The sequence below is a fragment of the Nycticebus coucang genome, chromosome 10 (assembly GCF_027406575.1).
Source record: "Nycticebus coucang isolate mNycCou1 chromosome 10, mNycCou1.pri, whole genome shotgun sequence".
NCBI classification, from domain to species: domain Eukaryota; kingdom Metazoa; phylum Chordata; class Mammalia; order Primates; family Lorisidae; genus Nycticebus; species Nycticebus coucang.
The window spans coordinates 120,859,664-120,873,491 of NC_069789.1; the positions used below are offsets into that span (position 1 = coordinate 120,859,664).

The following is a 13,828-nucleotide window of genomic DNA, read 5'->3' on the forward strand; positions in this document are numbered from 1 at the left end:
AATTAAAGAGTTACTACAAAGTTTGTTAAAAACAATTTTTTTCAGGCTGCAAAAAAAAAAAAACTGTGGTTGCTATGTTACAAGTAGTTTTGAGATAAAGTGCTGGCATTCTGCAGAAGACCCAAGGTCAATTAGTCATTTAGAACTAGAGGGGAAAAAATGGTCTTAAACTGTAGCCGTTCCCCCCCCCCCCCACCTTCTCCGCCCCACCGCAGGATTAGGATTCGCCCCTGGGCCCTTCACTGTGAGCCGTGAGGCCATGGTTACTCTACCTAGGAACTTTGTCTCAAAAAAAAAGAAAAAAAAGAGGGCAGCACCTGTGGTTCAAAGGAGTAGAGCACCGGCCCCATATGCCGGAGGTGGCAGGTTCAAACACAGCCACCCCCGCCAAAAACTGCAAAAAAAAAAAAAAAAGAATAGTTTGGGAAGGGCAATGAGGTACAAGAAAGGTTTCAGCATCTACTGCAGACCCCGTGCTATCAGTGGGTTAGCAGGAAAAAACCACCATTTGAGAGTCAAGGCCAAACGGGAAGTCCTATCCTCATGGAAAAGCTATTTTCCTGGGTTAAACTTTTCATTTAAACAGTATTATTCACCGGAGGTAAAAACACCAAATTTCAGAGAAATTAATGTTTCCCATTATCTCAAAGTAATTGTAAATGCTGAACAGTTTGACATTGGTGTTAGGGTGGAGACCTATGAGGAGCTCACGATAGAGAAAAATTTCTCATCCAGAAATCAGGACAGAAGAAAAAGTTTATTTTACTGTTCTAAACTTAAAAGGGCCAATATGGAAGTGAAAAAGAGGTACATAATGTTGGCAGAATTAGGTACTCTGTCTTTATTTAGAAGTTGTAAAGGGGATGAAGATGATTTACGGCTATCACCAAATTGACATGGTACTGTGAAATTGCTGCAAAATGACTCCTCTTCTTAGCACAGGCCCATTAACAGAAGCAGTACTTTGTCACTGATGATTGTTATCTTGTCATTGATTATGCCTGGGGAGAGCGGGCTATGAGAAAGCAGGGTCCTCATAGCCTGGGAAACATTCAGAGAATGAACCTCCAACTGCTTCTCTGTTCCCACAACAGCCAAATTCCTTTCTTCATGCTCCCTATGCCAGAAATCACATAGCTCTTTGTCTAGTTAACTATGCAGAGATCTTTGAGATCGCTCCCTTCTTTCACCTTATTGTACGCTAACAGAGTAGAAACCACTAAGTCACAAAGTTCTTCCTTTGTTTTGTTAACTAGGCAGAATCCTCACAACCTCTCCCTTCTTGTCATATGTTAATGAAGTTGAGTAGAAACCATTAACAAGATCATTTGTCTCTTTTCAAGTCATTTACAGTTTCCAATCATGTTATAAGACCAAAAATATCTTTTGTTTATGCTACTTCCCTGTAGAGAAACCTGTACAAATACTACAAAATAAAGCTGATTTGTGTTTTGGTACTGGCTGCCCTCCCTTTGTTTCCATGTCTTCTCTTATGTTGTATTTTCCTCATTCTCCACCAATTCCACTCTGGTTTGCTCCCCTTTGCCACGCTGGTTTGCCACATCTACCTTCAGGTATAATTTTGAGCTGGAACTGAGGACTGTAGCTAGCACAGGTACCCATCCCCCTCTGTTTAGGAACTCTCTACGACTGTAAAAAAGCTAATTGTAAAAGGCAGTTTCCTGCTAATGTAAAGAAAAAGATTTACATTCCCTTCTGTCTGTTAGGCTCTATACAGATGTTGTGAAAAATGGACACACACACCCCTGCCCTCAGGGTGCCTGTCAGCTAGATGAATACACATTCTCACTCATAAATGGAAGCCGAAAAAGTTGAGCTCATACAAGTGGAGAACAGAATAGTGGCGACTAGAGACAGGGAAGGATGCAGGAAACAGCTATGGATTTGTTAACACATACAGAAAGTATAATAGAAGTAAAACACTCTAGTGTTCTACAGCACAACAAAGTGACTGTAATTGTAGCAGGAAAACCAACGCAGACAGAAGACTCCAGGCACCAGTTGATAGAGGAAGCGGCGAGTTTATTCCAGCCAGGAGACTCTGCAGACTAGTGTCCCAAAAAACCGAGCCCACCAACTTAATCTCTTGCCTTTCTTTTATACATTTTTTAGGGCTAGGGTGCACGTGAGAGTGATAAAAGATGTGAGGGACTTGACAAACGTGAAAGTCTTGGGACTCAAGGGAAGGTCAGGTTGGCCCACGCCCTTGACACCGGGTGGGCTACCTATCTTCAGAGGCAAGGGAAGGTTAAGGAAGTTACAAAGTTACTATCTAGGCCCAGCGCATACCAAGGGAAGGAAATACAGATAACAGAGATATCTGCAACAGTAGAGGTAGGAGTGTTACAGACCGTTTGGCTAATGCCTATACAGAATGGTCAGGACAGATCTTTAGCTCCGCTTTTACGCTCTTGCCTCATAATCAATAACAATTTAGCGTTTATTTGCAAACAGTAAGAACTGCAGATTATGAAGGTTTCCAACACAAAGAAATAATAAGTGAGGTAATAAATATGTTCATTACACTGATTTGATCATTACACAGGGATATATGTATCAAATTATGTGTCCCATAAATATGTATAATTATGTGTCATTTAAAAATAATGATAAAAGCATATCAAGATTCAAGCGCCTCTTGTAACCCTTCACACAAGCCTCACATTTGTATGGTTTTTCCCTGCTGTGGTCTCCTTGTTGGTCTATAAGGTATAAACTGTGTACAAAGCTTTTCCCACAGTCCTCACATTTGAATGGTTTTTCTGTGCTGTGTAGTCTCTGATGGGTTAGGTGAGTTGAGGCCCACCTGAAGCACTTTCCACACTCCTCACATTTGTAGGGCCTTTCCCCAGTGTGAACTCTCTGATGGGAATGAAGTTTAGAACGCTCAGTAAATCTCTTCCCACACTCTTCGCATTTGAATGGTTTTTCTCCACTATGGATTCTCCTATGATTCAAAATACTTGAGGCCCGGCTAAAGCTCTTGCCACATTCCTTACAAGTATAAGGTCTCTCCCCTGTGTGGACTCTCTGGTGCATGTCAAGATTAAATTTTCGGTTGTAGCCCTTCCCACACTGCTCACACTTGTATGGCTTTACTCCACTGTGGACTCGGCGGTGGGAATAAAGCTGTGAATTCTGAGTAAATCTTTTTCCACATTCTTCACATTGGAATGGTTTTTCTCCACTGTGGACCCTACGATGAGTATAAAGTTGTGAATTCTGAGTAAATCTTTTCCCACACTGTTCACATTTGAATGGTTTTTCTCCGCTGTGGATTCTCTGATGATTCAAAAGACACGAGGCCCAGCCAAAGGTCTTCCCACATTCCTTACATTTATAGAGTTTCTCTCCTCTGTGGACCCTCTGATGAAAGTCAAGATACAACCTCCTTTTGTAACTCTTTCCACACTCTTCACATTTGTATGGCTTTTCTCCACTGTGGACTCTCTGATGGGAACAGCGCTCTGCATTTGTGTAAAATCCCTTTCCACATTCTTCACATTTGAAAGGTATTTTTCCACTGTGAATACGCTGATGTCTTGAAAGACCAGAAGCCCATCTGAAACTCTTCCCACATTCTTTACAATGATATGGTTTGTGCCCTGTGTGGTCCATATGATGCCTATAAAGATCTTGCCTACTAATGAAGCCTTTTCCACACACTTCACATCTGTACAGTTTCTCTCCAGTGTGGACCAGGCAATGATTATTAAGTGCTGATCTCTGACTAAAGCTCTTACCACATGTATCACACCGGAATGGTTTCTCTTGCATGTGAACAACAGAATGCCTGTTAAGATTTGATCTACTACGGAAACTCTTATAACATATATCACATTTGAATGGTTTCTCCCCAGTATGGATTCTTTGATGATCCTGAAGCTGTGAATCATGAATGAAGGCCTTCCCACATTCCTCACAATTATAAGGTTTCTCTCCTGTGTGTAATTTGCGATGAACATAAAGTCCTGATCTACGACTGAAGCCTTTCCCACACTGCTCACATTTGAAGGGTTTCTCTCCAGTGTGGACCCTCTGATGACTTTGCAGATGTGAACTCTGACTGAATTCCTTACCACACACATTACATTTATAAAGTTTTTCTCCCATGTGGATTCTCTGATGAATATGAAGAGCTGAGTTATAACAGAAGCTTTTTCCACACTCATTACACGTATAAGACTTCTCTCGTGAGTGTAATTGTTGACGAAGATCACAGATTGAGAAATCACTGAAGGACTGTTTATGCTCATGACCCAGGTAAGGTTTCTGTCCTATGTGACTAACAGATAGCCCTCTCTCAACCTGGCAGGGCACATCACCTTGTTTGTAGACCTGAGAGCTACTAAGCATGGAAACTTGAGACCTGGTTAAGTCACTTGCAATTTGTTCCAACATTTGCTGGTAGGACAATTCTTCATGCAATTCTGTTTCTGGAAGTGTCTCCATCGTAGTTTGGATTTTGCCTCCTATCAGAACACAGAATTAAGAGATATGGACAAGTGAAGACTTTGTTCAGTAATAACACAATTTCCACTTAGCCATGAAACTTTTATGAATACAATATATGTTGAGATTGTGTTTTTGAGGGCACTATGGTCTCTTTAGTCAGTACCAATTCAGAACTATATCAAATTTCCTATATTCAATACATGGTAGAAATAAAATCTTGCGTGGTAAATCATTTGCCTTATAAGTTATGTACATAATGAAATATGACTCAAAAGGAACTTTAAGAAAAACCAGCAACATCATCAATACTTTGTATATTTTATTTATGTTGTGTATCCTTATGAAGTGAATGGCAATTTAAGTTATATGTCAAAAAAAATCACTTGGCTGCTATGAGGAGAACAGATGCCAAGATGGGAAGGGTGGGAACAGGACAGTCAACAGGAATAATAATTTAGGGAAGAGGTTTGGTAATTTAGACCAGGGTGATAGAAGTGGACATGGACAGAAGGAAACACATGGGAGAGTTCCCTATAAAGATACATAGTTGTTTGGTCCATACCTGAATTCTCTTCTCTATGGACTGCAGTCTTCATCATCCAAAACTTTTCTTCTTTTATGAAGTGGAAAGCATCTTGGTGGAATGGTTCATGCCCTGTGAACATGCAAAGTCATATGTTTAATCCCAATACATTCTAGGTAAGTTACCAAAAATGTAGGTTCCCACTGCATACTCAAATTGTAAGATACAAAGTCACTCCTGCAGCCTGAAATTTCATTACAAAGAGTGGCTCTCCTCACCCACTGACAGCAGGTTCCTAAAGTTCTCCAGCATCACATTTTGGTATAGCTTCCTCTGGGTAGAGTCCAGCAGCCCCAGCTCCTCCTCTGTGAAGAACACAGCCACGTCCTTGAATGTCACTGCCTCCTACAACATCCAACATATGTAACTTCAGTCTTACAACCAATGATGACTGAGAGAGAAGATGGCACTGAGGTGGAAGGTTGTTCTAGATGTTGAAAGATATAGGTCAACTTATAGATTTCCCACTCATTCTGTGTTAGTCCTGACAATAACATACTGATTTTTCTGACATACACTTCCCCTAGAAGTGCAATGATGACAGAGAAATCCTGCATTTCTACTTTGCATACTCACTGAAGCCTACTTGTAGGTAACACTCCAGGACTCGAAATATTGCATCTTGGGCTATATATAGTTAGTTTTTAATGAATCTTGCTTGGTATCCCAGCAGCATTTAACAATTGAGTGGCAACATTGTTTGATAATCCCCACTGTCCTCTTCTCTAGTACTCGAAACCTGGAGGCTATTACTTTTTATTAATATCCGCCAAACTTAAAAGCCTGTGGTGACCTGTGTGGGGCACCTATATAGTACATCTTCTGTATTCTCAAACTATATATATTCATTGCATCATTCAACACCATGATCTAGAGCTGCCAGACTTTAAAGTCCATGCCAAGTGTCTGTCAGTTCCAAAATATGTGATCTTTGACAAGGTGGCCTAAATGAATTATTTTCCACTCCGTCCAATGATTCTCACGTGACAATGTTTTTCAGCAATTAAGCAAGGGAATATACAGAGCATCAGAATAATGTGTGGTACAGATTAAGTACTTAATCACTAGTAGTTTTAAAAAGTTTATTATCATTGTTATCTATTCCATTTCATATCTGTACAGTATTCCAGAGAACTGATTATCTATTTTTATTTTTATTTTCTCTCTCTCTCTCTGACAGAGTCTCATTATATTGTCCTCAGTAGAGTGCTATGGCATCATAGCTCACAACGACCTCCAGCTGGGCTCAAGTGATCGTCATGTCTCAGCCTCCTAAGTAGCTGCGACTATGGGTACCTGCAACAATGTCTGTCTACTTTTTAGAGACAGGGTCTTGCTCTTGCTCAGGCTGGTCTTGAATGTCTTACCTCCAGCAATCCACCTGTCTTCCCCTCCCAGAGTGCTAGGAGTGCAAGTGTGAGCCACTGCGCCTGGCCCTAATTATCTACTTTTACCCATTCTAAATAATACTTTTACACATTGTTAAATAATACCAATCCTGTAAAGAAAATTGTATGTAGAATTTACTTTTCACTTTGATTGTTTAAAATATTTTCAGGCTCGGTGCCTGTAGTTCAGAGGCTAGGGTGTCAGCTACATATACTGGAGCTGGCAGGTTCGAACCCAGGCAGGCCCTGCCAAATGACAACTGCAACTAAAAAATAGCTGGGTGTTGTGGCAGTCACCTAGTCCCAGCTACTTGGGAGGCTGAGGCAAGAGAATAGCTTAAGCCCAAGAGTTTGAGGTTGCTGTGAGCTGTGATGCACCAGCACCCTACTCAGGGTGACAGCTTGAGACTCTGACTCAAAATAAATAAATAAATAAATAAATAAAATAGGCCAGCTCCTGTGGCTCAGTGAGTAGGTCACCGGCCCTGTATACCGAGTGTGGTGAGTTTGAGCCCAGCCCCAGCCAAACTGCAACAAAAAAATAGCCAGGCATTGTGGTGTGTGCCTGTAGTCCCGGCTACTCGGGAGGCTGAGGCAATAGAATCACCTAAGCTGGAGGTTGCTCTGAGCTGTCACCACAGCTTTTAAGCTTGGTAGATGCCACGGAACTCTACCAAAGGTGAAAAACTGAGACTCTGTCTCTAAAAAAACAAAAAAATAAGTAAAAATAAAATATTTTCAAACAAAAATTAAAATGTCAAAAACAAGCATGTTTAAATTGTGTTCATAACTTCTCAATTTTTCTCCATACTCTGTAATCTTCCAAAAGGATGAATGTTCCCTGATTTATCTTTCCATAGCCAAGAACAAATTATCAATTTTCCATGAGTTGGTACTCTGAGTGGGAGGAAAATTTTGTTTTTGTTTTATTTATTAATTTATTTTGGTGACAGAGTCTCAAACTGGCATCTACCACAACACCCGGCTATTTTTTGCTGTCATTGTTTTCTTTCTTTTCTTTTCTTTTTTTTTTTTTTTTTTGCAGTTTTCATCTGGGACTGGTTTTGAACCTGCCACCCCTGGCATATGGGGCTGGCACCCTATTCCTTGAGCCACAGGCGCTGCCCTGTTTTCTTTATTTATTTTTTTTAGTTGTCATTGTTTTAGTTGGTCCGGGCTGGGTTCAAACCCACCAGCCTCAGTGTATGTGGCTGGCACCCTGCCAAAAAATTTGTTTTATTATTCTCACTTATTTTATTATAAACAATACCATCATCTTTCCAAATATTTATTGGCCATCTCTGTTTTTCCTTTTAAATTTGCCAGTTAATGTCTACCATCCCTATTCCTTTGATTTTTGTTCTCTATTCTCTATTCTGTGCATAGGATTCTTATTTTAGATTGTCTTTTTTTAGATATAGAAGTGGTAAATATTTTTGCTCCAGGTTGTGATATTTTCTGGTAACATTTTGTAAGGCATATTTTGCAATAAGGAATTTAAAGTTTTTCTATAATGACTGTGATCATTGCTGGCCTCGGGCATGTGAAACTCTGAGTACACCTGAGGCAATGCCATATCAGGAAGCGTAGTCGTCACCCCAAGTGGGAACAGAAAAGAACTGGGCCATCTGTGGATATGATGCTCAAGGAACTCCAGGTGAGGGTACAAGCTGCTCAATGGAGAAATCTCTTTCTTCCTATCGCTCTTTTATTTGAACAAAATGACTAATATTGCTGACACTTGGTTTTCTGTCTGAACCTGACCCAGTGTCTCATAGTTCTCATGTTTAAAAGGAAGACAAGGATGAGAACTGCCTCATCCAACTGCTTGGAGGAATTAATGTGGTAACAGAACATGAGTGAGTGGCAAATCTTTTAGTATTACTAGACATTTTAAATGAAAGTTACTTCTTCATTTAAACTCCTTAAAACATAAATAAAGATGAAAAGATGAGTACATAACATACAAAGGAAGCATGACTCAGGCATGAGAGAAATACAATCTAGTTTCACTATGTATAAACCTCCACCAGTACTGTGTGAAGTAGCAGTTAATATCCTGTTGTGTTGTGCCATATGTGGATTTTCTATCTACAAACCAGACAAAGTGGCACAGGTCAAAAGTACTCTTTCAGTGTTCAGTTCCTACTGCCTCTGAGTAGAAAATAGTTGAAAATACAACCATAAAAAACAAATGTTATATAATACTAAATAAAAAGAGTATAACATATCATCAATAGAAATAATTATGTATGTACACAAGGAATAGAACGTGGTACAAGAGAATAAAAGCAGCTAATCTGTGAACAGGGAATTAGTAAAATAAGAGAATTACCCATTCTTTTTTTTTTTTTTTTGCAGTTTTTGGCAGGGGCTGGGTTTGAACCCGCTACCTCTGGTATATGGGGCCGGCGCCCTACTCTTTTGAGCCACAGGCACCACCCCCAAATCACTCATCATTAATATTTTCTTTACGTCATAAAAAAATTAATATAGGAAAATAAGAACTAAAAACAACAGAGCCTCAAATGCCTATTATTCTCTTTGAGTCTTCCCAAGACAGAGAAAAATATGTGACAATCTGAGTAGTGAGATCAGATTTTTAACAGCAAGACAGGGCAAAGTCTTACTCACTTTAAGCATGGTCATTTTTCATCCAACTTCTGGGAATTTGTAGAGTCCTGAGTTATACAGTTTGCAGTAAGTCAGAATAGTACCTGGAAAGTGCCACAGAAGGCAAAAAAACATACATGAAAGGATGGCCTGGGATGCTGCCCACCAACACAGAAGTGTATTGTGAAACAGCAGGAGAATGTTCACAGCAGCATTATTCATGACCCAAAACTACAAACAACCAAAATGCCTTCTTACGAGTAACTAGATATACAAATTGTGGCATATCCATACAATGGAATTTTTTGTTGTTGTTTTTTTAAGAGACAGAGTCTCACTTTGTAGCCCTGGGTAGAATGCTGTGGCATCACAGTTCATAGCAACCTCCAGCTCTTGGGCTTAGGCGATTCTCATGCCTCAGCCTCCTGAGTAGTGGGGACTACAGGTGCCTACCACAATGCCTGGCTATTTTTTATTGTTGTTGTTGCAGTTTGGCTGGGATCAGGTTCGAACCTGCCACCCTCGGTATATGGGGCCAGTGCCCTATTCACTGAGCCACAGGTGCCACCCATACAATGGAATCTTTTTTTTTTTTTTTTTTGTAGAGACAGAGTCTCACTTTATGGTCCTCAGTAGAGTGCCATGGCGTCACACAGCTCACAGCAACCTCCAACTCCTGGGCTTAAGCGATTCTCTTGCCTCAGCCTCCCGAGTAGCTGGGACTACAGGCGCCCGCCACAATGCCCGGCTATTTTTTGGTTGCAGTTTTGGCCAGGGCCGGGTTTGAACCCACCACCCTCGGTATATGGGGCCGGCGCCTTACCGACTGAGCCACAGGCGCCGCCCCATACAATGGAATCTTAACTGGAAATTACAAGGAATGAAGTATTGATTCATGACACAGGCATACACAAACCATGAAAACATTATACTAAGTGAAAGAAGAAAACATTATACTAAGTGAAAGAAACATTATACACAGAAAACCAGAGATTGTATAAATCTATTTTTATGAAATTCCAGATAAGTAAAGTATATACAGTGAAAAAGTAGGAAGGTGGTCCCTGCATATGTAAAGTGAAAAAAGAGTTAACAATAACTAGGCAGAGCCTCGGCACCTGTGGCTCAAGCAGCTAAGGTGCCAGCCACATACACCTGAGCTGGTGAGTTCAAATCCAGCCCTGGCCCGCCAAACAACAATGATGGCTGCAACCAAAAAATAGCCAGGTCTTGAGGCAGGTGCCTGTAATCTTAGCTACTTGGGAGGTGGAGGCAGGAGAATCCCTTGAGCCCAGGAAATGGACGTTGCTGTGAGTTGTGATGCCACAGCACTGTACCCAGGGCAACAGCTTCAAAAAAAAAAAAAGAAAACTGGGCAGAGACATAGGCTGGGTGAATGGATAAAATAATACAAGCCAAATATCTGTTGTCGTCAGGAAACACGTCTTTTCTATATGAAAGTATAGAAAATATTCCATGAAAATGGAAACCAAAAGAAAGCCAGAGTAGCAAGCAATTTTCATGGCAAATACCATTAACAACAAAGCAATAAAAGTAAACAAAGATAAAGATAGTCATTATATATTGGTCAAGGGAACAATTCAACAAGATATATCAATCCTAAACATTTATATACCCAACACAGGTGCACCCAGATTTATAAAGCAAATATTACTTGATCTAAACAAAATGATAAGCAACAACACCCTAATGGCAAGACACTACAACTCCCACTGACAGAACCAGACAGATCATCTAAGCAGAAAATAAACAAAGAAACATCAGACTTAAACACAACTTTAGAAAAAAAAATAAAATGGGCCTAACAGACATTTATAGAACATGCCACCCCAGTACTACTGAATATACATTCTTCTCATCAGGTCATGGATCATTGTTTAATATTGACCACATCCTAGATCCCAAAACATGTCTCAACAAATTAAAAAAAAAAATAGAAATTATTCCATGTATGTTCTTAGACCACAGTGGAATAAAATTAGAAATCAATTCCAACAGAAACTCTCATCCTTACACAAAGTGATGAAAATGAAACAAAATATTGCTGAATGATATAGTCCAAGAAGTAGATAAAGAAATCATGGAGGGGGATAAAAAAGAAGATGGAAATCAAACACAAATCAAACACATTATTCTTAGTGAAGCATCACAGGAGTAGAGAAGTATGAATCCTATATACTCAATTTTGATTTGAAGACAATTAATGACATGGTGGGGTATGGGGGAAGGGGAGAGCAGACAGAGAAGGAGGGAAGGGCTGAGGGAAAGGAAAAGAAGAAAAAAAAGAACAAGAAAAGAAAATAAAATAGTGATTAATCTTCACATAAATTGGTTTTAATTTTGACCAAAGTATATTACTTAAACATTAATTTTTAACTCAACATGTTAATATGTTGTTTAGGATATTGTATCCTCATTTATAACTGACATGTTTGTAATTTCTCCATTATAATAATACATTTTCTCCAACTTTAATATCAGGGGTACCCAGATCAAGTAGAATGAATTTCATGTATTTCTTCTTTTTCTATTGTCTACAAGACTTAGCATGATCTGTTTTTTTTTGAAATTATCTTTTACTTTTATTTATAAATATTAGTTGTCTATTTTTTGATACTTAAAAAAAATAAGTTAACTGATGACTCTATACTGAATCTCAGGGTCAAAGCATTCTATAATAGGCATACTCTTATTTGACAATGTGAATGTTACTTTCTTTGCATTATTATTATTATTGCTTAATATTTCAACATAGCAATTGTCTGATTCCTTTTCTGAATGTATTTATGTTCATTCGTCCTTTACAAGGTTTTTGTTTCTAATAAAAAAAGAAAAGAAAAGAAAAAAGATTCTTGGAATTAAATGATAGGGCCACAAGTTATCAAAATCTGTGGGACCTGCAAAAAAAAAAAAAAAAAACCCTGAGAAGAAAATACATCACCTTACATGCCCCTATCTAAAAATCAGAGAAATTACCAACCTCATGGATCAGCTCAAGGAACTGGAAAACAAAGAGCAAACCAATCCCAAACCCAGCTAAAGAAAAGAACTAAGATCAGAGCAGAATTACAAGCAATCAAGAACAAAAGAACCAAGCAAAAGATTAATGAAACAAAAAGTTGGTTCCTTGAAAAGATAAACAAAATCGCAAGCCTTTGACCAGATAAACCAGGAACAAAAAGAACTCTAATAAGCTTTTCCCAAAATGTAAAAGGTAAAATAACAACAGATATCATGGAAATACAAAACATCATCGCCAAATACTATAAGAATCTCTATGCTCATAAGTTTGAAAATGTGGAGAAAATGGACAAATTTTTGGAATCATACTTACCTCCCTAGACTCAATCAGGAAGAAACAGAACTCCTGAATAGACCAATATCAAGAGCCAGAATTGAAGCAACAATAAAAATTCTTCCAACAACAAAAAAAAAGGCCGAGACCAGATGGTGTGCCACACCAGAATCCTACCAAATCTACAAAGAACTTGTACCTATACTGCAGGAACTATTGCATAACATCAAGGACAGAAACCAGCCCCCCCTCCAACTCATTCCATGAAGCAAATATCACCTTGATATCTAACGCAAGAAATGATAAATCAATAATGGAAAAAGAAAACTATAGACCAATATCTCTTATGAATAGAGATATTAAAATTCTCAACAAAATCTCAGCAAACAGAACTCAGCTACATAACAAAATAATAATTCATGATGACCAAGTAGGATTCAATCCAAGATGCAAGGTTGGTTCAATATATGCGAAGCTATATGGTAAATGTAATTCACCATATAAATAGAAGCAAAAACAATGACCATATGTTCCTCTCAATACATGCAGAAAAAAGCATTTGAAAAAAAAAAGCACTCTTTTTTGGGGGGGAGGGAGGGTGCCTGCCTATGGCTCGGTGGGTAGGGCACGGGCACCATATACCGAGGGTGGCAGGTTTGAACCGAGCCCTGGCCAAACTGCAACAAAAAATAGCCGGGTGTCGTGGTGGACGCCTGTAGTCCCAGCTACTCGGGAGGCTGAGGCAAGAGAATCGCCTAAGCCCAGGAGTTGGAGGTTGCTGTGAGCGGTGATTCCACGACACTTTCCCCAGGGTGATAAAGTGAGACTCTGTCTCTAAAAAAGAAAGAAAAAAGGCAGCATTCTTTTTTTATAAGAACACTTAAGAATATTGGCATTGATGGGACATACCTCAAAAATCATAACAGCCATCTGTGACATACCCATAGCCAACTTCATATTGAATGGAGAAAAACTGAAAGCATTCCCACTTAGAACTAGAATCAGACAAGGTTGCCCTCTATACAACATAGTGCTAGAAATCCTAGCCAGAACAATCACACAAAAGGAGGATATGGAATATATCCAAATGGGGGAAAAAAGAGATCAAAATATTGCTCTTTGCTGACATGATTTTACACCTAGAAAACCCCAAAGACTCAACCAAGAGATTCCTAGAATTGATAAATATAGCAATGTCTCAGTTTAGAAAATCGATGTACACACATCGGTTGCTGTCATGTATGCCAACAACAGTCAAGCTGAAAATCAAATCAAAGACACAATATCCTTCAAAGTAGCATCAAAGAAAATGAAATACCAAGGAATATATTTAACAAAGGAAGTGAAGGACCTCTACTTAAAACACTGAGTAAAGAAATTGTAGAAGAGAATGGTGCCTGTAGCTCATCAGGTAGAGCACCAGCCACATAACGGAGGCTGGTGGGTTTGAAC

At 39.2% G+C, this 13,828-nt stretch overlaps 1 protein-coding gene across 3 annotated transcripts in view; it reads right to left on the bottom strand.

Annotated features, from left to right (window-relative positions):
- Positions 1 to 799: 799 nt before the first annotated feature.
- The window catches only part of LOC128596655 (zinc finger protein 225-like), a 32,346-nt gene continuing 19,317 nt past the window's right edge, over positions 800 to 13,828 (bottom strand). For 2 of the 3 annotated variants that reach the window (XM_053606249.1, XM_053606248.1), the window contains exons 2-5: positions 9,082 to 9,164; positions 5,278 to 5,404; positions 5,039 to 5,131; positions 800 to 4,493 (exon numbers count right to left, since the gene is read on the bottom strand). In XM_053606249.1, the coding sequence (XP_053462224.1) occupies positions 2,608 to 4,493; positions 5,039 to 5,131; positions 5,278 to 5,404; positions 9,082 to 9,096 (2,121 nt within the window). In that variant the 5' untranslated portion in view covers positions 9,097 to 9,164 and the 3' untranslated portion in view covers positions 800 to 2,607. The remainder of the gene's footprint in view (positions 4,494 to 5,038; positions 5,132 to 5,277; positions 5,405 to 9,081; positions 9,165 to 13,828) is intronic. The other variant, XM_053606250.1, reaches the window with a different exon arrangement.